Source organism: Diceros bicornis, chromosome 15, assembly GCF_020826845.1.
Source record: "Diceros bicornis minor isolate mBicDic1 chromosome 15, mDicBic1.mat.cur, whole genome shotgun sequence".
NCBI classification, from domain to species: domain Eukaryota; kingdom Metazoa; phylum Chordata; class Mammalia; order Perissodactyla; family Rhinocerotidae; genus Diceros; species Diceros bicornis.
The window spans coordinates 26,102,501-26,129,588 of record NC_080754.1 but is presented as its reverse complement, the minus strand read 5'-3'; the positions used below and the strand labels follow the sequence as shown (position 1 = coordinate 26,129,588).

The following is a 27,088-nucleotide window of genomic DNA, read 5'->3' as shown; positions in this document are numbered from 1 at the left end:
AGGGCTCTGCCCCTCAGTCCAGCACTCCTTCCACTCCCCACTCGTGCCTCACGGGGTGCTGATGGGACCTGGGAGGCAGGGCCTGGGCTGGAACTATTCTTGCTGCCCGCTCTAGGGAGGGGAGTGCCCGACAGTGGCCGGAGCCCAGGTGGCAGCTGCGTGGCTCCATCCCTGGGGCACTTTCGCGCTGAAGAGGGGACATTTGGCTTATGTCAAAGGACTTTCCTAGAAGCAGGCACTTCTCAGATGAGCTGGCGCTCTAGGTGCGTTGATGGCTTGATGGCCTTAACCAGACGCTGACAGGCCTGTGTGGACGTGCAGTCTGAGCAGGAGAATACTAATGAGGAGACTCAGAAAACCAGCGAGCAGGAAGAAATGCCGAGGCTTATTTAGCTAAAACACAGGGACAGTGACCTAACGCTGAGGAAACAAAGTGCAGACGTTAAGAAGCAGCTCTTTGTAAGCACTTCTTGGCTTGAAAAAGTCTTTTATGATGGTGCAAAGGGTGGTGGGTGTTTGAAAAAAACGGTTTAAAGAAAAAAATTTGTCTAAATAAGAGTACCAGAGTCTGGTCAAAGAAAGCACTGGTTTTGTTTCTTTTATTTTTAAGCAGCAGGGGCAGGGTATTTCAGCAAAAATACATCTGATTCTCCAACAGCACAAAGCTGTGTGCGCGCACGTGCGCGTGTGTGTGGAGGGCAGATGCATGGAAGGCAGACATTGTCACTGCGCTCTTAAAAACCACTTGCCTTTATCAGAGAAAGATCTTTAAGCAGAGTAGTTTGGGAGGCGAGTAATAAACAGTCAGTTTACTTCATTACTCTGGGGATTTGTATTGATTTTTTTCTTCTCTGCTATTTTATAGCTAAGGAGGCTGCAAGATGGGCAAACAGCAGCCCTCATGTTTCCCACGCCTTGGGTAGACAACAGGCTTGCCTCTTGAAGCAGACACCACAGAAGGGGCACCCGTGCTGACCTGGTGGGAAGGGTCCTCGATAGAGAGGGAGCCGGGATGTTGGGAGTCTCCTGTAAGTCGGCTGACTTGCAAGGAACAATGGTCACAGAGATGTTTTCTGTGAGCTGGTGGCCACCGCTGAAGAAACCATTGCATCAACATCCCTTGCTTTGCCTTCTTTCCATCTGGGCCTTGGTCAGAAACATCGGCGCCCCTCTGGTCATGTCTTCGGCGTGCCTCTGTTTTGTCTGCAGCTGACCTGGGCTCTGCTCTCTGATCAGGGTGTGGTTGCTGCGTAATCCTTTTTATATGCTGCTGGACTCAGTTTGCTGGTATTTTGTTGAAGATTTTTCTGTGTGTATTCACAAGAGATTGATCTATAGTTTTCTTGTGATATCTTTGTCTAGTTTTGGTATCATGATAATGCTGGCCTCCTAGAATGAGTTGGGAAGTGTTCCCCCCTCTTCCATTTTTTGGAAGAGTTTGTGAAGGATTGGTGTTAATTCTTTAAATGTGTGGTAGAATTTAGTGGTGAAGCCATCTGGTCCTGGGCTTTTCTTTGTAGGAAATGTTTTGATTACTAATTCAATCTCTTTACTTATATAGCCGTATTCCGATTTTCTTTTTCTTCTTCAGTCAGTTTTGGTAGTTAGTGTCTTTCTAGGAATTTGTTCATTTCATCTAGATTATCTAATTTATTGGTGTATAATTGTTCATAGATTCCCTTATAATCCTTTTTGTTTTTGTAAGATTGGTAGTAATGTCCTCCCTGTCATTCCTGATTTTAATAATTTGAGGCTTCTCTCTTTTTTTCTTTTTTTTTTTTGGTGAGGAAGATTGGCTCTGAGCTAACGTCTGTTGCCAATCCTCTTCTTTTTGCTTGAGGAATGTTGGCCCTGAGCTAACACTCGTGCCCGTCTTCCTCTATTTTGTATGTGGGATGCTGCCACAGCATGGCCTGATGAGCGGTGCGTAGGTCCACACCCAGGATTTGAACCAGCGAACCCTGTACCGCTAAAGCAGAGCACTTGAACTTAACCACTACGCCTCTGGGCCAGCCCCCCACTTCTCTCTTTTTTTCTTGACCAATCTAGTTAAAGATTTGTCCCCAAAGAACCAATTTTTGGTTTTGTTGATTTTCTCTATTGTTTTTCTGGCTTTTCTTCCTTCCTTCCTTCTTTCCTTCCTTCCTTCCTTCCTTCCTCCCTTCCTTCCTTCCTTCCTTCCTTCCTCCCTCCCTCCCTCCCTCCCTCCCTTCCTTCCTCCCTCCCTCCCTCCCTCCCTCCCTTCCTTTCTTCCTTCTATTTAGGCTTAGTTTGCTTATCTTTTTCTAGTTTCTTAAGGTAGATGGTTAGGTCATCTTTCTTCGTCCAGGATGTGATTGGGCTTTCTGAGGGTCCTTATTCCTGGTTTTTGTTAACCCCGAACCTTATCTTTCCAGGGCATGTATGCACTCATTTATTTTTAATGATTGCCAGAGCAGATTGTCTGGTTTGCTCTAGAGCAGGGGTCAGCAAACTTCTTCTGTAAAGAGCCAGATAGTAAATATTTTAGTTTTTGCAAGTCATACATCTGTCACAACTGCTCAGTTCTGCTACTGTAGTGCAAAAGCAGCCATAGACAATAGAAGAAATGGGCACAGCTGTGTTCCAATAAAACTTTATTCCCAATACAGACAGCTAACAGGATTTGGCCAATGGGCCCGAGTTTGCCAACCCTTGCCCTAGAGCATCAAAATTCAGAAGGTATAAACACTGAAAATAATATTTTCAAATCTTGTGAAATCTTCTCATTGCCCCGCATCCTCCACACCCTTCCCCACTCATCTCTCTGAGGTGTTGGTGGCAGACCTGCTGTGCGGGGCCAGAACCATTGGCTGGTGGAGTTGATGATGGACTGAGGCCCCTCCTCACTCCTTACTGCACTCACCGTTGTGGACCTGAGGGCTTCTTTAGGGCTGCTCAGGCTGGACACCAAAATATCCAGCTTCAGCCTGCAATATTATGTCTAAAAGCATTTATTAATGGCTTGCGTGCTCTATACTGGGCTCTATGAAAAAACAATGGAGGACTGGACAACTGTTATAGACCTGATATAGGCCTGGGGTTTTTGTTATGGGAGTTAACACATAGGCAGGACATACAGTCAACCAACTTAAACCAGGGATTTCGTGTTAGGAGGAGTGTGTAGGGGCAGCTCTGCTTTTCTAGGTACCCAGAGGTGAAAAGAAAAATGCCTATGATTGTGAAAGTGCAATTTTTCTGAAACAAATACCTTAAAATGGAGGTGTTACACCCTGAAAATAGGTCACCTTCTCTCTTTCAAATGGTGGGTGACACCCCCTGCTTCCTGTGGCAGGGGATTAGAAGTTTCTCTGTAGACAATGAAAAAGGAAAAGGAATGCCTGTGATTATAAACTTTAAGAGGAGATAAAAACACTTTTAAAATATAATAAACTCTAGAGATATTTATACATTAAAAAAATTGGCAGAAGGCCAGCCCCATGGCTTAGCGGTTGGGTGCGTGCGCTCCGCTACTGGCGGCCCGGGTTCAGATCCCGGGCGCGCACGGACGCACTGCTTCTCCGGCCATGCTGAGGCCGCGTCCCACATACAGCAACTAGAAGGATGTGCAGCTATGACCTACAACTGTCTACTGGGGCTTTGGGGGAAAAATAAATAAACAAAATAAAAATTAAAAAAAAAAAATTGGCAGGGATGTTTTCCACCAAAGAGTAGTCTTCATGGTTGGGAGATAGACCACTCTGGGGTGGTTGGGTTGCTCTAGGGAAGGGCTAGCAGTCACTGGTGTCACACGCTTGCCGAGGGGAGGCTGGAGCTCAGGCCAGTCCCGAGTTCACCAGCAGTGAGCCGGGTTTGGGAGAGGCCTTGAGTCCTAGACGCGCTGGGTTACGTGTACCCAAATGTAGTTTTTGCATAAACAGAATAGTACTCTTTTTTGTGTGTGTGAGGAAGATCATGCCTGAGCTAACATCCATGCCAATCCTCCTCTTTTTGCTGAGGAAGACCAGCCCTGAGCTAACATCTATTGCCAATCCTCCTCCTTTTTTCCCCCCCTTTTTCTCCCCAAAGCCCCAGTAGATGGTTGTATGTCATAGTTGCACGTCCTTCTAGTTGCTGTATGTGGGATGCTGCCTCAGCATGGCCAGACAAGCAGTGCTTTGGTACGCGCCCGGTATCCAAACCTGGGCTGCCAGTAGCGGAGCACGCGCACTCAACCACTAAACCATGGGGCCGGCCCCAGAATAGTACTCTAAATGTGTTTTTTTTGTTGTTTTTCCTTTATAAAATTATTTTAAAATTACAAAATGATACTCATTGTAACCAGTTAACACATCAGAGATAACGTAAAGAAAAAGTGAGTTTCCCTCCTAAAAGTGTTCTGCACCCAACTCCAATGTGTGGGGAGGGTTTTTCCCCCACACCAACAAGCAATTCTCCAACACAAGGTGGGTGTCCTACCATTTGATTAGATTCTGACACAATCTACCTGGAGATAGCGTCAGATCCCGTAGATTGAAGGCTCAGTCCCACAAGACAGCCCTCTCATTCAGATACCAATTGCAAGTCCAGATTGTCACCTGTACTTCTGACAGACTGGCTATAAATCAGAGGTTCCCACGACCTCTTCCTTGGGTTCTATTAATTTACTAGAGCAGCTCACAGAACTCAGGAAACCAGTTTACTCACAAGATTATCAGTTTATTAGAAAGGATATTAAAGGATACGAATCAACAGTCAGACAAAGAGATGCGTAGGATGTGTTCCCCAACAAAGGAGCTTCTGTCCTCTTGGAGTTTGGGGTCCTGGCACAGTGGCACGCAGAAGCTCTCCTTTTGGGTTTTTCTTTATTACAAAGGCATGGTTGATTACATCATCAGCCATTGGTGGTTGACTCAACCTCCAGCCCCTCTCCCCTCCCAGGAAATCACAGGATGGGACTGAAAGTTCCAACCCTCTACTCATGGTTGTTTCTCCTGGCAACCAGCCTCCATCCTTAGGGGCTTTCAAAAGTCGCTTCATGAACGTAAACCCAGCTGTGGTGGAAGGGGGCTTGTTAGGAATCAGAAGACACCCATTTCTCCTTTATGGCTCTTAAAGCTATTTTAGGATATTAATTAAACAAAATTTTAGGATATTATTATATTAATATTAATATTTTAGGATAATATTAAACAAAAGATGCTCCCATTGCTCTAGCGACTCAGAAAATTCCGTGGGTTTTGGTAGCCAGGAACCACGGATGAAGACCAAATATATGAGAAATATGTTTTGATCATCTGAATGATCAAACATATATTTGTTATAAATCACATTATCGCACCTGCATACTCCTGAAGTAACCAGTGTGGATGCCTAGTGTTCTCTTCTGGCGCCTTTCCCTATGCTCCTCTACATGCATTTATGGAATTTTTGAAATGCTTGCTTGCTTTTACAAAACTGGGGGCAAATTTCATACTCTATCCCGTGACTTGTATTTCTCACTTAACAAGAAGTCGTAGACATTCTGCTGGGTCAGGGCTTTAAACCCATGCTTTTTAAGTAGTTACTTAATATTACATGATATGAATGTGCCATAAATTATGGCACATTCATATTCTCCATTCATTCTTTTACTCTCTTTTGTACTAGTAGTTTTATTCCTTTTCTCACTCTTAATAGTCTATATTTTTTGATTTTCTCTTTTCTTCTTAATCAGGCTGCCAAATACTTATGTATTTTGTTAATCTTTTAAAAGATCAGCTTTTGTTCTCTGTATCCTTCCCTTTGTTATTTTTTTCTTCTGTTTCATTAATTTCATATTTCCTTTAATCAAATACCTCTTCCTACTGTCATTTAATTTATATTGATCTTTTTATCACTTCTTAAGTTAAATACTTTGTTAATTTATTTTTCTGCCTTTTTTAACTTATAAATACATCTAGAGTTATTCTTTTTTTTTCCTTCTGAATACAGGATTAGTGTTCCTCTCAAGGTCTGGATAAAATATTCTCATTTTCATTACTTTCTAGATAATATGAAATTAAAAAACTTTCTCCTTATTTGGCCAACATGGCTCAAATTTGTTTCTATTATATTTTTCCCCCTTGTTGATTTGCAAGTTCTACTATGCTTTTAGTTCTGCAAGTAGTTATAGTCCACCCTTAGAAGCCATAATTATACTTTTTCTATATTTCCCAACCAAGAAACATTACTTACTAGCTCCTCCACCTACCAAATATGAAATCTCGAGGATACTTTTACTTTCCCATTGTCCATAAATACCCTCACCTCTTACCCCCAAACCCTTAAATTTTGAGAAGATAGTTTAATTTGGTCTGTTATTAAAGTAAGTCTCTTCAGTTTCAAGAATCCGTACTTACAACTTATATTGCAAATGGCCAGTGACATTACCATCATCTATTTAGCATTAACAAAGTATTTTATGAAATTTTGGCTAACTTTTGTTTCCTCTTCTTTAGTAGCTAATAATAGTAAAGCAATAATGAAATACCAATAGCGATTATTTCTGTAACTCAAACTGTGAGCCAGATATTGTTCTAGGACTTGACATAAATTACTTCATTTAATCCTCACAATAGCCTTTTGAGGTAAGGTTATTATCTGTGTTTCACAGATGAGGAAATGAAGCACAGAGAAGTTAAAACACTTTCCCATGACACACAGCTGGGACTGGGAGCCGCAGGATTTGGCCTTAGGTAGTCTGGTTTCACAGTCTGTGTGTGCTCCTAACCACCACGCTCTTTCACGCGTCCTGAAGAGCTTTTTCTTCTTTTCTGTTGCTGGCGTCTTTGGGCTAAAAAGTGATTTTAGGCACAAACGTGAGAGAGGGGCTCTACTGCAGTTACTGGGAACAAAAGGCAGCGTCGACTCCTTGGCCCACTTCATCTGAGCAAATTCTGTTCTCCAGCTAGAAAGAGAAACAGTCCTTTTGGAAGCTCCAGATGCAAATGGTCACATTCAAGTTCTGGCATCACCCTCTGTGTGTTAGAGACACGGGATACCTGGGAAGGTGACGCCCACACAAATAATAATCATGACTATATTTATCATTGTTTTTTAAACTCTGATATATCTGACCCTGAAGAGTCCTGTTGACCTGGCCAAATACTGATGAAATAGCATAATTGTCACCATCACACTCTTGGTATTTAGTCAAGAGTAAGTTGGAGTTCTGAGGTGAAGGCAGGAAAACATAGATTTATTTCGGGCTCTCTCTCTCTCTCTCTCTCTATGTCTCTGTCTCTCTCTGTCTCTATCTCATCTCCCTCTAAGAGAGGACTGTATTTCCCTCACATTTATTGGGCTTCCCTCTTTACCCAAATATAGACAGAAATGCCTAGTGTGAATTTGGGGAACAATGATGTTATATCTAGCTGCAAAGTGAGCCAATCCCAGTTAAGAATGGGGCCTCCTTCGTGAGCTCCCCTCAGATGCAGAAATTGTGTCACCCTTCTGGTTTTCACATAAAAGGGCTGGAACTTAATGGTGCCTGCTTCCCAGGGCACTTTTCAAGCCGTCAACATATCACAAAGTATTTATTGAGTGCTTGCAACATGCTTAACAAATGCAGGGGATTGTAAGAGGTGCAATCAGCAGAAAAAGTTTGTGTTTTAAAATGTTTACATTCATGGTCGTGGTGAGGGAGACAATCACATGCATTAAATAATGGAATGTGGCACCAGGTAATTAGTTGCATGGCACTGGCAGTAAGCATGCTATTTATTCTGAAAAGGGGGATGAGGAAAGGCTTCATGGAAAAGGAGCAACTTGACGGAGGCCTGAGTAGAATTTGTGCCCTGGGAGAACAGCAGGGCAGAACGACAGTGATGAGAGTGACCCTCTGGCCCGGGGGATGGTGAAGGAGTGAACCTGATGAGAGGATGGGGCTGAGGAATTATGGAAAGCGAGGTCTGTGTTATTTTCAAATATTTATTTGAAATCGCGTTTCAAGTATTTTTAAAAAGGTGATACCGTGCCTCTCAGGCAAATAAAACATAAACACGTGCCAAAGATTTTATTGAACTCATTTTATTTAACTTACTGAAGGAGCCAGTAAGATGTTGAAGAGCATTTGAGAAGCTAGGTATGGATACTGGATAGATACAGATCAAATCCATAAATTCATAGTTAGGCAATTTAATAAATAGATGTAAGGATAAGATTGCTGGGTTAGATACAAAACTGGGTAATGTCTTACAGGACAACAAACCCAAATCTTTTGGATTGTCTGTTCTACTGGACGGAAGTTATTTGCATCTCTGCTGGAAAAAAATCTATAAGTTAACGTGTAACTTCACTAAGTCTGGGACATTTAATACATTTAATCAATAGTAAATGGTGAGTAGAACTAAGCACATTCACCTAGATGGTCCTTGGGTAGCCTTTGTTCTATATGACCTGGACAGGATATGCTGCCCACTTTTTTTTTCTAATTTCCAAGTTCTAGATAAAATACCGACCTACAAGAAATGGAGAAAAAACTGGGGTTTGCTTCAGTGCCCTTCTATGGCTCTGAGATGGGAGGCCCTGTGTGTTTTTGTTCTCTATTAAGTTCTTGAATAACTCAGACAGAGAAGTCCAAAGGTGTCTTTGGCCCAAAGTCCCATCTTCTTCCTCCCAAAATCTTTTCATCTTAGTTCCCACTGACAAGCAGCTGGCTCTGGGGTTTGGCTTGGCATTCATTCCCTTGCTCTGGATGAAGGTAGAGATATAGACGGGAAGAAATGGGGCCCGAGGCAAGGTTCCCAGGCCAGAAAGGCCCATTTAACCCCCGTGCTGGTTCCCAGGTGCCGAGCCCTGGCAGGGCTGAGCTGGGTCCTCAGGGCCGGCCGCGCTGGCCTGTGGGCTCCTGGTGTTCTTCTCTTGCTGGCTCTTCCTACCCCGAATGGCCTCTCAGTGTGTTGCAGGCGCCATGTACATCACCGGCTTTGCTGAATCCATCTCAGATTTGCTGAGCCTCAGGAATATCTGGGCTGTGCGAGGAATTTCCGTTGTGGTGCTTCTGGCCTTGCTGGGGATTAACCTGGCAGGTGTCATGTGGATAATCCGCCTCCAGCTGCTGCTGCTGTTCCTGCTGGCCGTGTCCACACTGGACTTCGTGGTGGGCTCCTTCACGCACCTGGACCCAGGTAAGCCTTTTGGACTTCAGTAGATGGCCTTATTGGGGTCTGCCCTGCTTTCTAGACGTTTATAGTTGTGAGTTGGCAAGACTACCCCCAATAGGCTTTACCTGTAATTAATGTGGGCTATCCTGGAGAGGTGAGTGGGTGGGTCTTGGTGTAGCTTCAGCGGCTGAAAGCCACTCTTCATATAGACATTTCCACTTAGAACATTTTCCATGTTTCTTTTTGTTTTCTTTCTATTAAAAGAAACCCAGAACATTTAGATCAAACAAAGAATAAGGTAGAACTGGATAGATAAAGATCAAATTCCTAACAGTGATTAGGGGAGTGGCAAGAAATAGATTTGGGAGTAGGGAGGAAAACAGATTTTATCAGTCATATTTTTCCTTTTTTTTTTAAAGGACTTGATGCAAATATAACAAATGTTAACAATTATCATTTCTGGGAGATGAGGACTGATATAGGTTTGATTATCTATAGTTTTCTATATTAAATTTTTTTCAAAATAAAAATATGAAACCATTAACTCAGGTTAAAGAAAGAAAATAAACAGCCCGGTTTGCACGATTTGGAAATGGTATCCTGTATTTGTAATCAGTCCATCACTGTTTAATCTTGGGTTTTCCTCAGCCTTGGGGACGCTTGGCAGCTCCAATCCTAAATCCTTATGCTCTGAGTGAGAAGCTGTCACCCGGAGTGTTCATAACTTCGTAGCTTTGTGATTTGGGTTGGTTTGGCATCAAAAGTCATTGTTTCTCTCCAGAGTACAGAGCTATTCCTAGGGTGCTATAGAAAAAGGTAACTGCCTGATATTTCACACTCCAGGGACTCTATCTTTATATGGCAATAGTGACCAGGCATCTACATGGGAACATGGACAGGGAAAGGAAGATGGGGCCACCAGCTGTGTTAAAAAAGAACAAAAAAGAAAAAGAAAAAAAGATCTGCAGCAGAGACACTCGCCTCTAACGGTGGTGGTGGTGGTGGTGATGGCCACTGCACTGGACCGAGCACTTGCTGAGGCCAGGCATTTTGCTCAGCACCTCACATGGCTCACATCGTGTCATCCTTATTGTAACCTCAGGAGGGAAGAACAGTTATACCCATTTGATAGATGAAGAATCTGGGGCTCAGAGATTACATAATTCATGGTAATACATGGCAGAGCTGGGAATGAGACGATTTATTTGACTCTGAAGTTGAGCTGTTCCCTGAGGTGGGAAGCTGGGCAGGTCTTCACATGACTGGCAGTCTTTTTGTGATAGCAGCTCTGCTTTTCCCTTTCAAGGCTGCCCCTGATGTGTGTTCCCTACAGGCTTGTCTTTCATAAAAATGTTGGTTGAAGGAAGGTCAGAATTCTATTGGTACACACTGATCTGGCCTTATCACTTCTTCATATATTGAAATTCTTCTGTTGGAAAATAGTCACTCCCCTGAGCTCCCGGAGTGCCCCCTACCCTCTGGCATCCTGGCCCCTCCCCCAGAACCTCCAGACTGCTCCATGATCCAGCATCTAAAGGGTTAACCCCTGTACAGAAGGGGCTCCAGGATCTGCTCTGATGCTAAGGGCCATTGTGGTGTCCAAATAGATCACTTGGAGCCTGAGCTTTGCAGCTCGTTAAATATTTGGAGCATCTCTGTTGGAGGGAAGGGGTGGTTATTTTCCTGGCCTTGCCCCACCCTGCAGAGACAGCCCACATCCTAAGGGAGACCTGCTGGCTGTTTGCCCATCAAACTGTCAGTGAGGGAGAAAGAGAGTCTACCCCATCTCCGATTCCTGGTGCTCTCCCCCTCTGTCTATATGGCTGCTGAAAGGGCATAATGAGTTAAATTGCAGGGCGATGCTGCTGCCCTCTGTGAAACCTCGCTAGGCTGATGTATTTTCCTTCTTGATTGGAACTTTTCTTGGCTGCTCTTCTAAGTTACTCCAAATATTTCTCTTTCCTTCTGGTCAGTACATTAGCAGGGTGTAGTGTGAAATGAAATTTATTTTCAATCATTCCCATAGCAACTGGCCCCTCTAGAATCTGTTTTTGGTATCAGTGATGTTTTATATGGGCTATTTTCTTTGGGGTTAAAAATCTAAACTAAAACTAGACCATAAACCTTCAGAATGGATTTAGTGGAATGACTTCAGCTCTTTAAAAAATGACATATACATAGATATTTGAAAAAAGACTGGAAGGAACTATGCAAAGTGTTAACAGGAATTGTGTTTCTGCTGAGATTATGGGTGGCTGTATTATTTCATTTCTATTTTTCCTTCAATTGTTCTGTTGCTTTTTTATTTTAATTAGTAGAATTTAGTTTTTAGAGCAGTTTTAGGTTTATAGAAAATTAAGCAGAGAGTACAGAGGTTCCTATATCCTTCCTCTCTCCTTTCCCCACCACTGTTTTCCCTATTATGAACATCTTGCATTAATGTGGTACATTTCTTACAACTGATAAACCGATTGTGACACATTATTATTAACTAAAGTCCATAGTTTAGATTAGGATTCACCCTTTGTGTTGTACATTCTATAGGTTTTGACAAATATATAATGACATTTATCCACCATTGTGGTATCATACAGAATAGTTTCAATACCTTAAAAATCCCTGTGCTCCACCTGTTCATCCCCCCTCCCTCCCCCACACTTGACCTCCTGGTAACCACTGATCTTTTACTGTCTCTATAGTTTTGCCTTTTCCAGAATATCATAGAGTTAGAATCATACAGTATGTACTCTTTTCAGACTGGCTTCTTTCACTTAGTAACATGCATTTAAGGTTTCTCCATGTCTTTTCATGGCTTGATAGCTCATGTCTTTTTATCCCTGAATAACATTCCATAGTATAGACGTGCTCAGTTTTTAATTGGGTTGTTTTCTTATTGTTGAGTCTTAAGAATTCTTTGTATATTTTGGATACAAGCCCTTTATCAGATATGTGTTTTGCAAATACTTTCTCCCAGTCTGTGGTTTACCTTTTCATTCTTTTAACAGCATCTTTTGCAGCATGGAAGTTTTTAATTGCAATGAAGTCTAACTTAGCAATTTTTTTTCTTTCATGGGTCATGGTTTTGGTATTGTACCTAAAAACCCATTAGTAAACCAAAGGCTGCCTAGATTTTTCCTGTGTTATCTTCTAGAAGTTTTATTTAGGCATAGCTCAGAGATATTGTGGGTTTGGTTCTAGACCATTGCAGTAAAGTGAATATCGCAATAAAGCAAGTCACACGAATTTTTTGGTTTGCCAGTGCATATGAAAGTTACGTTTAAACTACACTGTAGTCTAAGTGTGCAATAGCATTGTGTCACAAAATTATACATACCTTAATTAAAAAATACTTTATTGCTAAAAAATGCTGACCATCATCTGAGTCTTCGGCGAGTCATAATCTTTTTGCTGGTGAAGGGTCTGGTAAAAAATTTAACATCTGAGAAGCACAATAAAACAAGGTATGCCTGTAGTTTTGTGATTTACGTTTAGGTCTGTGATCCATTTTGAGTTTATTTTTGTGAAAAATGTAAAGTGAGTGTCTAGATTAATCTTCTTTTTTGCACGTGGATGTCTAGCTCTTCCAGCACCATTTGTTGAAATGACTATCCTGTCTCCATTGAATTGCCGTTCCTCCTCTGTCAAAGATCAGTTGGCTGTATTTGTGTGGGTCTATTTCTGGGCTCTCTAATCTGTTCCATTGATCTATGTGTCTATTCTTTCTCCAGTACCACACTGTCTTGATTGTGTAGTAGTTGTTGTGGTTGTGTAGTAAGTCTTGAAGTTGGGTAGTGTCAGTCCTCCAGCTCTGTCCTTTTCCACTAGCGTCACTCTTTAAATCAGAAAATAAAATTTAAAAAATACTCTTAAGCCTAACTTTCTTTCTTTCCCTTTCTTTCAATATAAAAGACTAAAAAAAATCCAATCCTGAAATGTAGAAAGTAAAAAAACCTCCATTTTCCCACTTCTACTCTCCAGAGGGAGAACAGTACAGGTATTAGTTATCTATTGCTGTTGAACAAATTACCCCAAATTTAGTGGCACAAAACAACAATAAACATTTATTATTTCTTTCCATTTCTGTGGGCCAGGGATTTGGGTGTAGCTTGGCAGGTGGTTCTGGCTCAGGGTTTCTCATGTGGTACAGTTGTATGTCGGCAGGGGCTGCAGTCATCTGAAGGCTTGACCAGGGCTGGAGGATCTGCTTCCAAGGTGAATCACTCACTAGCTGGCAAATTTTTGCTGGTTGTTGGCAGGAGTCCTCAGTTCCTCTCCATGTGGTCCTTTCCTGAGAGCTGCTTAAGTGTCCTCAAGTCATGGGGTGACTGGCCCCAAAAGCAAACAATCAGAGAGAGAGAGATCCTTTAGAAATGAATCACTAAGTCTGGCCCTCATTCAAACAGAGAGGAATTAGTTTCCACCTTTAAAATGGAGAGAGAATTTGCAGACACATTTTAAAACCACAAGTTTTAGTTTTAAAATCTGAAAAAAAATTTTAAATGCACATAAGTAAAACTATATTCTTCTCTTCATTTTAAAGACAAAATAAATGTTTTGTATTGTAAAAATAAAAAAAAATCTGAAATATAAAGTGAAAAGTGAAAATTTCTTCCCCTTACTCTATTCTCCCACTCCTACTCCCCAGAGGGAGATTGATAAATATCTTTCCAGTCTATTTTCTATACATGTACAAGCACACATGCACACATGCATGTACATTAACACATACAACATAGTCCTTTGTAAAAATGTAATTAAATTCTACATTGTTTTGCTGCTTTTCCTCTCCCACTCAATAACATATCATAGACATCCTTCAATGTCAGTACATTTAGGATTCCCTCATTCTTTTTTTAATACTTGCACAGTATTCCATATTACAGATCTAAAATACTTTATATTTAAACATTAATTTATTGATGGATATTTAGGTTTTTCCAGTTTGTCAGTATTACAAATACTGCTGACATGAATATCCTTGTACAAAATTTGAAGGATTTCTGTAGGATTTTTCTGTAGGATTTCTGTAGGATTAAGGCTTATAAATAGAATTCATAGGACAAAAGTCAAGCACATTTTAAATTTTGTTAGGTTCTGCCAAATTGGCTTCCAATAAAGTTATTCCATTCTGAACTCCCACTGACAGTATATGAGTTATTGACTCCCAGTACCCTGGACAATATTGGATTTGTTCAGTGTGTTAAATTTCTGCCATATGATGGGCAAAAATTCTGATTTTTTAAAAAATTTGCTTTTCTTAAATCATTAATGAGGGTTATTTTATTCCCATTTTTATTGCCACTTATATTTCTTTTGTTTGTTTGTTTGAATTATCTATAATCTTTCCCTATTTTTCCTTTAGGTTGTCTTACTTTTTAATAATTTATAGCTCTTCTGCCTTAGCAATTAATTCAACATAAAACAAATATTTGTTTAGCTTTTATTAGTCTAAACAATGTTATATATGTTGAAAATTGTTTCCTAACATCATTTGTTCTTTTAAAATTAATTTTTATATGAAAAGTAATACATACATGTAAAAATATTCATTTTTGAGCCAAATGATGTAATCTGATTGCTTTCTTTTTGTATATCTCTCAGCTTTTCCTGAAATTAAGCTTACTCTGTGTATCAGTTTCCTAGGGCTGCCTTAACAAACTACCACAAACTTTGTGGCTTATAACAACAGAACTTTATTCCCTTACAGTTCTGGAGGCCAGGAGACTGAAATCACGGTGTTGGCCGGGCCGCGCGCTCTCCAAAGGCTCTAGGGGAGAATCCTTCCTTGTCTCTTCCAGCTTCTGATGGCTCCGGGAATTCCTTGGCTTGTGGCGGCATGGCTCCCATCTCTGCCTCTGTCCTCACAGGGCCTTCTCCTCCTCTTGTCTCTCTGTGTGTATTTTGTAAGGACAACTTGTCATTGGAAGTACGTCCAACTTGGGTAATCCAGGATGATCTCATCTGGAGATCCTTAACTCAATTACATCTGCAAAGACCTTTTTTCAAATAAGGTCACATTCACAGGTTCCTAGCAGTAGGACGTGGACATATCTTTTTGGAGGCTACCACTCAACTCACTATGCTCTGATTTTTTTCATTTGCTTTATTTTCTAGGCTTTTATCACCATTTTAAAATATGCTCCATAGAGCTTTCAAATACTTACAGGCATTTTCCCAGTGCTCCCTGTATTATGTCTTCTCCTGGAGACTCCCTCCTCCCCGTCCTTCTCCTGGATGGACAATCTCGGGCCTGGATCACTCCTGTGGTGCTGGTACTTTCCTTTGCTGCTCCCAGATGTTGGTCCCTGTTGTCTGGATCCCAAATCATCCTCTTCTGTCTATGATGGAAAATGTCACTTTTCCACTTTCACGTGTGATTGGTAGGAGATATAAAATCTAGGCTGAAAATAATTTTCCCTTAGAATTTTGAAGTCATTTTTGCTCTACCTTCTAGCCGTCCGCGGCACTTATCTGGGAGTTTGGTGCTATTCGGATTTTTGCTCTTGGAAGGTAACCTCTTTCTTCTCTTTCTCCTCCTCAAAGCGCATAGGATCTTCCCTTTACTCTTGAGGTTCTAAAATTTCATAATGAAAATTCTTATTCATTTGCTTGGGCATTTTCCATCTGGAATTTTCAATTATTTCTTTGACGATTTCTTCCCCTTTATTTTCTCTGGTTTAAAATTTTTTATTATTTTTTTGAGTTCTTAGCTGGATGTTGGAGCTCTTGGTTTGAACCTTCTATTATTATTCTTTTTTTAATCTTCTCTCTTCTACAGTTTATCTCTTTTTTCCATCCCTGCTTTATGGGAGAGTTCCTCAACTTTATTTCCAATCTTTTAACTGAAGTTTTTATTTTGGCTCTTCTTAATTTACAAGAGCTTTTTGTTGTTCTCTGATTGTTAGTTTTAAAATCACATCCTGTTCTTGTTTCATGGATATAAAATCTCTTTTTGACATTTTCAGGCTGTAAATTATACAGGTTTTATTTTCTTTTGAAATTTTTTTCTGCTCTCTATATTGTCTGTTTTTTCTAGATTTCTTAGTTTCTATTATCTTGTTTTGTTCTCTGTGTTAATTGCTGCCAGCTTTCTTCAGTGTCTGGTAGTCCTTGGTTGTTCGTTCATTTTTAATAACGAGGCACTGAAAGGCTGATTGGAAGTTCTGTGCACGGTCAGAGTGTGTGGCGATTGTGGCAGGAGGACGTCACTGTTGAGTGATCCTCTGGCAAACTGGACCATTTCACCAGAAATCTCCCAAATGTCAGTTTCTGTAGGTCTTTCCTCTAGTGCAGTTTGTGTTCTCTGGGCAATTCTCCAGTCTCCTGCCAGGGGCGTGCCTGGCTGCCGTAGTTCTGGGGGTGGAGTAGAGGTGGGGGAAAGGTTGATTGTCTCATAGTCAGGGTGCAGACTCTCATGTAGTCTTGTTTTCCTCCTGGCACATCCTTCCCTCCACTGTGTCTTCCATCTCAAGCCACTCGGTCATATCTCTCATTTCATCTCCAGAGTTCCCATAGCAGTGGATCTTATCATCACCTCCGTTTTCTTACCTCCCAACTCCTTAGCCAGCAGACAGGCAGCAGGGGCCCCTCTTCCTTTCCCCACCTGCTGTCCTGTCTCTTCCAAAACAAGCATCATTTCATAAGGCTCTGTGGAGACACAGAGCTCCATTACTGTAAGAAGCTGAATAGCATGACAACTTAATTTAAACAAGGCACTCTCAAGCATTTGTTTGGCTTAAAGCTCCTCGAATGCCGTTTTGTTGGATTATATTTTCCTTTATGTAAGATGAGTGTCATGCCAAAACGATTTTATTGCCATAGAAGTCAGGCAGCTATAGAGAAAATGCATTTTAGAAAATAAAGTGGCGTGTGGCACATTTTAATTCTATGTTCTGCATTTAAAATGAAATTATGTATCTCCAAGCTTAACTTTTTGGTTGTCTAGGAAGACTGTTGCCTAGCACGGCTCTGTAGTTCCCTCCACTCCAGAGCCCATATTGTACACTCTGCTCTGCCTTGGCCCTCTGCCTCTGCTGGGGGTGGCTCATTGGACGGTGCACAGCAGGACAGGCACAGGGTCACCTCGTGCTGAGTCCAGCAAGTGGGAGCTGGCTCTGCTTGCTGAGGGAGGGGCTCATGCTTGGCTGTAAGAGAAGCTACTTAGGAGCTGTAAAAGGAGTGGGTCAAGCATGCCCGACTTGGCCCTCTGCTAAAATTGCTCTACCTGAGGTCCCACTGACCGCTTGATCTCCAAATCCAGAACCGTTAATTACTTTGTATTCTTGACCCCTTTTGCGCTGTTGACCACTGTCTCAGTCCTTGGGCTGCTATAACAAGATGCCGTAGACTGGGTGGTTTATAAACAACAGACGTTTATTTCTTATAGTTCTGGAGCCTGAGAAGTACAAGATCAAGGAGCTGGCAGATTTGGTGTCTGGCCAGGGCCTGCTTCCTGGTTGATAGATGGCCATCTTCTCACTGTGTCCTCCCACGGAGGAAAGGGTGAGGAAGCTCCCTGGGGTATTTTTTATAAGGCACTAATCCCATTGCCTAATCACCTCCCAAAGGCCCCACCTCCTAATACCATCACAATGGACACTTGGTTTCAACATATGAATTTTGGGGAGACACAAACCTTCAGTCTATAGCAACCACCTATGCTGATTTGAAATTGTCTCTTCCCAATTTTTCTATGACACAACACTGTCAACTCTCTTCTTCATCTTCCTTTTCCCTGAGGTGGGCAGGGGGACCCCAGGTCAGTCCTCAGCACTGCTTTGCTCTGTGTTCTCTTCCTCAGAGAGAGCCTTCCACCATCACTGCTGCTAGGCGATTCTCATCTGCTTCTTCAGCTCTCTTGAACTTACCTCCTGTGTCACCAACTACTATTGGATCTCTAACTGGATGTCTGAGCATCACCTGGGATTAAAAACAAGCAAAGCTAGGGTGAGCCCTGTGGCTGAGTGGTTAAAGTTTGTCACTTTCCACTTCGGCAGCCTGAGTTCTCTGGGTTTGGATCCTGGGCATGGACCTACACCACTCGTCAGCCATGCTGTGGCGGTGACCCACATATAAAGTAGAGGAAGGTTGGCACAGATGTTAGCTCAGGGCTAATCTTCCTCCAGTGAAAAAAGAGGAAGATTGGCAACAGATGTTAGCTCAGGGCAAATCTTCCTCACCAAAAAAAAAAAAGCAAAGCAAAGTCCTCAATTTCTTCCTCCTCCCTTTATTTGCCTTTTCCTCCTCACACACACCCGCCTCCCCAAAACAATAAGCAAACACAATTAGCTTATCTTCTGAATGGCTACACCATTTCCCCAAGCCTGGAAAGCTTGGGGTTAACTTTTATTTCTCTGTCTAGCTTACACCCTCCTATCCTTTTAACCCCACAGCTCTCACCTTAGATTAGCAGATGTCATTTCTTATGTGCATCGCTTAGATGATTTCCAAATCTAAATGTATTCTTCCAGGATCTTCCCCTTGGTTGACCGCCCCCCCACCATCTTCTATGGATAACCAACCCCTCCCATACACTGAAGCCAGATTACTTTTCTGAAAATAGTGCTTTGTTTATGTCACTACCCAGCTTAAACTTTTCCAGTAGCTTTCTATTGCCTATAGGACAAAATCCAAATCCATTAGGTTTTCATTCAATTAGCTTCATGGTCTATCCCTAAATTACTCATTTGGTTATCTCTTCAGCTTTGTACCTTTCTAAATCCTCTTCTTCCCTAAAATATATCTACTCACTGGTTTATAAATACATATGAATACAGCTCTGCTTCTATTTCTGGAATTCTCTTAACTGTGCTCCATTTAACCTAAGTTCTTGCTCTTAGATGAAATAGTTAGTGGGAATTGTACATGAAGACATGGCCTGAAATCCAGGATCCTCTGTGTGGTCTCGAGCGATGTTAGATGTTCTGAGTCTCGGTTTTCTCATCAGTAAAATGAGGATAAAAATATTTACATCTCTGCTTTGCGTTCCTGCCCATCTCACGTGGCAGCCAGGCCCAGGGGGATGGGTTGGGAAGAGCAGCTGCAGCAGTCTGCTCAGGCCCCCAGGGGTGTTAGCGAGGGCGTTGGAGACTCCAGTTCCTCATTAAGAGTTTAAAAAAGGTACTGATAAAATATTTCAGATATACAGGAAATAACATAGCAGATCCTCATCTATCCACCCCCCAAATTTAATGGATAATATTTGGCCAATTTTGCTTCAAATCTCTATTAAAAATAAAAATAAATACAGCATTACAGACACAGTGTAAGCTGCACTTTCATCCACACCCTCTTCTCCCCCGGGCGACGGCTATCCTGAGGCTGATGGATGTCCTTCCCGTGGGTTTTTATCATTCTACCAAACGTAGATGGCCGCAATCCAGCTCCACTATTGTTGAGTGTTTGAAAATTGTACATACATTTTATCATACTGCATGGACCTTTCATGTGATAAATATTTGAATGGTGGATGAATGAATTATTTTGCAATTTGCTGTTCTCACCCAACATATTTTTGAGATTTATCCATGTTTCAACATGCTGTGCCGTTTCATTCATTATAACTGCTCACAATGTTGTGGGAGACCCAGATGAGTAAATGGTTACTAAAAAGTGACAAGTACTGTGATGGGGTTATACCTGGGAGCTTCTGGGAGGGAGATGGGGGGCCTCAACCCAGCCTGAGAGTCAGGAAAGGTTTTCCAGAGGAGATTACCTCTGAGCTGAGGTTAAAGGAGCACAGGATTTGGCCAGAGGAAGAAGAGGAAGAAGCACATCTTGCACCGAGGGCGGCTTATACAAAGACTCAAGAGTCTGCCGCGCTTGGGAAAATGAGAGAGCCCTGGCTGTGAGGAGCAGGCAGAGCCGGGTCATGGAAGGCCTTGTTTGCCACGCTAAGGGCTTGGGCTTTATCTTGGGGTGGTGGGAAATGTGACATCAGTTTTACATTTTAGAAACATTGCTGTGGCCACAGTATGGAAAATCAATGGCTTGAGATAGGGACGAAGAGTGGAGGCAGGAAACTTATTTGAGAGGCTGTTGTGGTAATCCAGGAAAGCAATGATGGTGCAGTGCCTCTGGGCATGGGAAGGAGGGGGCAGATTAAAGAGATGAAGATGGAGGGAAGGGGCATGGCCAACACAAGGCTGGCTAGCTAGTGGCGTCATGCACTGGGATCCGGGAGGAATATGGCAGCAGGAACAAATGTAGGGGAGAGAGCGAGGTCAGCCTAAACTCGAGCAAGGCCCACGTGGAGATGACTAGTAGGCGCTAAATATGATGGCCCAGAGCTCTGAAGTGTGGGCTGCTGGAGATAAAGTCATAAGCAGTGTGGGAGTGGGTGGAGCAGTGGGATGGGCTGAAGTGGTTTGGGGAGAGTGTGCTGATTTCATGGCCAACGGAGCCATATTTATTAAGAAGGAATTTAATTCACTAGAAGAGGCATTTTTCACTGCTCTATGTTAAAAAAACCTTCTCTCTGATAAAATTCCAAACATACAAAGCGGGTAAGCTAAAGATTAATATTCTACCCAGGAATGCACCCCGGAATCTCCTCAGGTGACTGTTCCCTGTTCCATTCAGGATGTAGTGAACCCACAAGTGTTTTGGCTGCTCCTCTGGGCCACACAGTCGGCCTGCACTTGTGGATGCTGAGGACAAGGCTTGGGTCTTCCCGGAGTGTATGGTCCCCGGCATCTAGTAGGCATTCAGTAAATATTTGTGCAGGAATGAACACACTAAGTGAAAGATGGTGAGCCCAGACTATGGCCTCCTCTGCCCCAGCAGGTGAAGGCAGCTGCTCTGTGGACACTTTTGCTCTGAAATATCTTCCTGGGTACCCCCTTCCCCGCGGCCGCCTTCTCCTTTTGAGATGAAGAGAGCAGCCCAGCTACCTACCAGCATGACTCGTAGAATCATCTTCCCTGCCAGGCATCTTCCTGAGCCTTCCTTGCGGGCTCCTTTCCCCCTCTGGGAGAAGGGCATCTCTGCATGGCTTTGCTGGGAGGGGTTTTCCAGGTCTCAGTGAGCAAGGCCTGCCTGGACGGCCATGCAGTGCCCAGGATGGCCTCTGTGTGGAGTCACGATTCTGGCTGTTTGTTTTCTGGGCTCTCAGGGCACAGAGCCTTGTCCCAGGGCAGCTGGCTCAGCCTTTCCTCTCTGCCCAAGGAGGTACTAGGAGGAAACATGGACTCCTTTGTGTGGAATGGTTTGTGGTGTCTTGGCAGTTGCATTTTACTTACGGCTGAGTAGGTGGTGCTGTGCAGCAAGGGCTTCCACACGTGCCATCTCACATGACCTTCACAAATGACCCTGTGAGAGAGGCCAGTCAGGGTCATTTTCCCCATCTCACAGATGCAGGAACAACAACCCAGAGAGGTGAAGGAATTTCCAAGACCCCAGGCCTCGGAACCCAGCTCCCTTCCTGCCTCAGCAGAGAGGAACAGTGTCTTCTCAGAACACCTGATGAGAGCTTTAAGTGAGAGCCCCAGCCTCTCTCTGTGGGGTCCTCAGCCCTGCCCGCACATTAGAAGCACCAGGGGAGCCTCAGGGGAATAAAGAGACTCCCACGTCCCACGCCAGACCAGGTCAGTCAGCACACTGAGGCAGGCCTGTATTTTCAGTGCTCCAGGTGGTTCCACTGTGCAGCCGAGGTTGAGGACCCGGCCCCTGCTCACGGAGCCTCTGCTCTGCTGTCGGGCTCAGGCTCAGCAGAGTAGGAACCAAACGTGGCGAGGCCAGCGCCTCACTGCTCAGGCTGGCAGGATCCTAGAGACAAGACCGCGGACTCATTGCCCTGGGAGTGAGCTCAGGGCAGGGCCGGGGACTCTTCAGTTAGCCCCTGACTGTGAGGGTTGGCTCCTCCTTCCTCTGCATTTGACGGGCACTCCCCTAAGGGCCATACATACCGCAAACCTGCTTATCGTGTATATGGATGTGTGCAGGGAATAGTAATGAGCACCAACTCTGTGTCAGGCACTTTACATGTATTGTTCTATTCTATCCTTGAAACAACCTAGTGACATGGGTGAGATGATTATTCCCGTTGTACAGACAAGGGAGATGAAGCCCCAAGAGATTATGCAACCTTCCTGAGATTGCACAGTCAGTGGCTCAACCAAAATTTGAACCCAGAGCTCGTGATTCCAAAGCGCTATTCCACAGTGCTTCCTGGCACTTCCCGGCTCTGGCACGCCCTTGGAGGAAGGTGGGGGAGCCGTTTTCGTCCACAGAGAATCCTTTACTGCTCCCCTTCTCCTTCAGATCAAGAGGGTCTGGGAACCTCCCAGTCTGCGCTGGGCCCTCTCGTGGCTGGTGAGAACTATGAGAGGTCAGAGCTTGCAGGGGAAGCAGGAGACAAGATGAAGGCATGTGAGGCAAGGTCGGGAGCAGATCCAGGTAGTGAAGCGGCTGAAATATGGTTCCCAGATGCCAGCAGAAAGAGCAGCAGTAGACAAGCTGAGCTGACTGGGACCAAATTCAAGTCCCAAGTCTGGCAGGGCAGGGCGTCGTCAGGACGGGGTCTGCTCTCTGTGCAGCCTGATGCTCACTTCTGGGTCCTCAGGCACCACCCCTCTCCCTGGAGAGCAGAGGGGGGACCTGTGCACAGAGGGTCCCTTTCAGGGACCCTTCTGATGGGAGCTAGGCTGCTCAGCTCTCAGCCTTCCACATTGTCAGCCTCAGATAGACTGAACCCAGCGCGAGTGAGAATTTCTGCCACTTTCTTAGATGATTCTTTGGAAAGTGGTGTTAATTCAGAAATGTACAAGGACCACGGGACCCCGGGGGCGCCGGGGGGCAGCAGACCATCTACTGGGATTTGCGGCTGTAGTAAAAGGGATGGGAAGCAGTGGGTAGCATTTCAAGCCTCTTTTGATTTCTCCTCCTGTCTTCTTCTTCTTGCTTTTTTCTTACTCCCCATCCCTTCTGACTCCTCTTTTTTCCCTCCTTCATTTTCTGGTTTCCTCCTCTGATGTCCTTCCATCTTCCCCTCTACCTCTATCCGTGGCTAGATCCCTGGAATAAGCTATTATGTGGGGGTTTCTGGCCCAGCCTGGGATCCTGATTACTGCCCTAATCTCTGTAAAACACAGATTGTGCCATCATGCCAAGTTAGTTACTATAAGTTAAGTATGTAAGCTATAAGTTAAAGACTTGTTGCATTGTAGACTGCTAATGAGCAGGCTTTTGGCGGATCCAGAAGTGGGCAGTGTTGATGATTTAGTCTTAAAAAGTTTATTTATTCACTAGATCAGAGCCTAATATATATGCCAATTACCATGGCCAGCCTGCCACTCGGCTGTGCTAAGGCGTGTTCTTGGGACCAGAAAATGGACCTGGATCTGCCAGCCCTTGCTTGTGCTAAGGGAGGCAGGGTTGGGGCTAGATGATCTACTGCCTATTCCCTTGCTCAAACCCTCTGTTGGCTTTGTTGTGACGTTATATCAGGGACCCTGCTGGTGGGATCGTGCTGGGATGGCAGGGATGTGGTTTCACTGGGGGTTCAGAGGAGTCCAAGGTGCCAGAGTTGCCCCTTGAGTGGCCTGTCACAACAACATAAGTGCTCCTGGAGACAGAGAGACATCTCAGTCACCTTCGTGCCCTCAACTCCACCACAGGGCTTTGTATTGGCAGGTACTCCATATGTTTGTTGAGTGAATGAATGAAGAATGAATCAGATAGATTGAAGAAAGTGTGAGGGAAAGGCTCTGGAACATAACTGGAGCCCCTTCATCTCTTATCTCTGTCGCCTGGGAGATGGACACTCCCCAGGCCTCCCTTCAGAGAGGCGCCGACCTTCCTGTTTTGGCAGCGGTTCTCAGGTATTCCGTCTGCACAGGCTGCATCTGGCGAGAGCAACCACAATGCCTGCATGGAGGGCCCGGCCCAGGGCGGGGTCAGGTTGCAAGTTCAGTCAGACTGTCTTGGGAAGGAGGAAGGAAGGAAGGGTTGCAGCCGAGAAGAAACCGTGGCTCTGAAAGTTTTCCTCCTGGATATTTTGTTTGCAAGGAGTGAAAATGGTTAGGGGGGCATTAAATACTTGACAAGAGTGTGCATGAATTCCTGGTAAAATCAGAGTGAGGTCGTAGCTGCAGCAGGTCAGCAGGGATGGTTTCGTCTGGGAATGCCTGCGTGCTGGAAGGACGCCACAGCCTCCGGTAATAATAGCTCTGTATCCCTTAGAACCTTTTTTTTTTTTTGGAGAAAAGCACATGTGCTTCATGTTATGCATATCCACTGTGTCCAGATGGCTGGGACAGGAGTCTCCTGACCCGTTCTTTCCGACTGTGCAGGTTTGAGAGAAAGACCAGGGATCTGGCAACGTTGGCCAGAAATTCCTGCAGGTCAGCTGGAATCTGGTTGGATTTGCTGATGTGAAACACACATGGACAGACGCACAACAGATGAGTCAAAGAACAAAGCCAACTTGACCTTGAACAAAATCTTCCTTTGCTCCTGAACCACACACCAAGCAAGGCAAATGTCGGGGTATGAGAATATGGATTCCTATTTGTTAAAAAACAGACAATTGTTTCTCATCAGGCTTTCCAGTTATAGTGCATAGGATTGCAGTGACCTCATTTTTGACCAATGGCCAACGCATTCAACTGTCTGGTGGAATAATCTATTAACTGGGCACCTGCCAATTGTCTGCAATAGGAACTAGTTTAGGCCTGTGTTTTAAAAAGTGATAACATTGTTACAGGCCTTGCCTAGACATGGGGATGGAAGCCCAAGCGGGTCAGCATCAGCACTGAAGTCAGTTTTGAATGATGGGTTTTGTTATTAGAAGACTCATTGCCCCATGACTGACCTCCCTTTCCCCCTGCACTAATTATATGGTATTTAAGGGCAAGCAAACATGCACTTGGGAATGTTGAGTCTGGGTGATGTACCTGATTCTATGGGTGAGGAACTTAGGCACAGAGAGTCTGGGTCACACAGAGCCACAGTCAGAACCCAGTTCCTCCAACCCCCAATCCAGTGCTGTTTGCCCTGTACTCTAACGTGGTCCTGAGTCCCATGTGACTACCTATGTGGGCGGGGAGTCATCGCTCACACCTGTGTGTTCACTCTGCTGCGAGGAGGCCTCTTATGATGCTAGTTGGTGAAAGAGGAGAGTATGCTGTTTGACAGCCCACCTGCAAGCTAAGTTTGCCACTTGTAGGAACCACGTCTCAATCCTGAGTGTGAAAAGGCTTAGACAAGTTGTTACAAACACCAGCTGCGTCATCCAAACTGGCACCTGCAAGTAGTGGCTGATTGAAGGATGATGGTAGTTGTGGAACACCAGGAGGCCAGGAGGAGGACTGACCGCAGCAAGGCCAAGCACTTGTGGACCTTTTGATGGGAATAACTTCTTTTGTAGAAAGATAGTTGCCACGCACAGTAAGACAGCTGCTTATCTACGATAGTAACAATAGTAACAACTAACCTTTATTGAGCACTTAGTGTTTGTGAGGCATTGTTTTATGTGCTTTACATTATTAATTCATTTACTTTTTACAGTAGAGGTAGGTCTTATGATTATTCACATTTTTAAAATGGAGAAACTGAGATTGTGAGAGGTAAATACCTTGCCTAAGGTTGCATTGTTGGTAGAGTTGAGAATCAAACCCAGATAGTCTAGCTCCTGACCCCAAACTCTTAACGACTACCTTTTATGCCTGTTGAGAGTCTGATGACCCTAGACTTAGGCCTTAAGCCTGAGATGGGGAACTTCTGGCCCTCGACTTAATTTAATCTGGTCTTCACATCAGTTTTTAAGAGGTGATATAATTTATGCCTGAAATTGTGAAAATGCAAAGGAGATTCTAAGTCTTTATAGAAAGTATATCCAGATCTCATAAAATGGAGGTATTACTTCATAAAGATAAACAATTATGTTTTTCTCTGTCACATGAAGTGCAGCACTTTGCGGAGAAAGAACATGAGTGGGGGTGGTGTTTACCCCTAAACAGGAGGAAAAACGTTAGTGCTTCCAACGTTGACATTAAAATTATTTCTTAAATTCTATATCATTAAAATATAGAAGAGTATATAAAACATATGTCTTGTATACCAGAAAGAATAGCAAAATGTCATCTAGGTACCTGGGTTAAGAAATAGAAGATTGCTGGTCCCATAGGAGACCCCTGTGGCTCCTCCCCAATACATCTCCCTCCATTCCCATCAGAGGTGACCATTATCCTCTGACTTTCGGTTATTCAGGTCTCTGCCTTCCTCAGGGTTGTAATATGCATCAGGTACTAGACATCTGGAGGAATGCATGGGAGGAGTGAGCTGCTCTGTATTTCAACGTGTAAGCTCATCATTGCCTATCTCTAGCCCTCAGGAGTAGGTCAAAACAGAACACTTCCGTGGGGGGTAAGCAGCAGGCTAAGGAGGGAGAGCAGCACTTCATGGTCAAGTTCATGGTCAAGATGAGCCGAGTACAGATAAGACTCTGCAACAGGCTCACCCCAGGTTCTGACCTCAGGTTAAAAACTAGGTGCAGTGGCTGCAGGGATCTTGGTGATGACAACCTTCGATATGTCCTTAGTCAATTGCTCCAGTGTGGGTGGTCACCCTGTACTCCTGTACACAGCTGTCATCTCTGGGTCTCCATTCATCCTCCTTTATCTCTCTTCTCTGTTGGACCTCCTGTTTCTGAATCCCATGTCATCCTGATCTGCTCTCTCATTTTGATGGAAATCATCTTCTAGTAACTTCCTGAGAAAGAGCACATGGGAGACAAATTGAGACTTCCTATGTCTGAAAATCCTTTTTTCTATGCTCACAGTTGACTGATAATTTGGGTATCAAATTCTAGGTTGGAAGCTATTTTCTCTTAGACCTCTGATTGCTGGTCTCCTTGGTTCTAGTATTGCTGTTGAGTAGTCTAAAGCCATTATGATTGATAATCCTTTATATGTAACTGTAGACTAATAGGAAGTTCTTTTTATCCCCAGTTTTCTGAAATTTCAAAATAGTTTGCCATATGAGGGTTGGTTTTTATTATGCTGGGC

At 43.8% G+C, this 27,088-nt stretch overlaps 1 protein-coding gene across 3 annotated transcripts in view; it reads left to right on the top strand.

Annotated features, from left to right (window-relative positions):
• Positions 1-27,088, top strand: part of SLC12A8 (solute carrier family 12 member 8) — a 125,475-nt gene that overhangs the window by 24,020 nt on the left and 74,367 nt on the right. For all 3 annotated transcript variants that reach the window (XM_058555955.1, XM_058555956.1, XM_058555954.1), the window contains exon 4: positions 8,876-9,107. In XM_058555955.1, the coding sequence (XP_058411938.1) occupies positions 8,876-9,107 (232 nt within the window). The remainder of the gene's footprint in view (positions 1-8,875; positions 9,108-27,088) is intronic.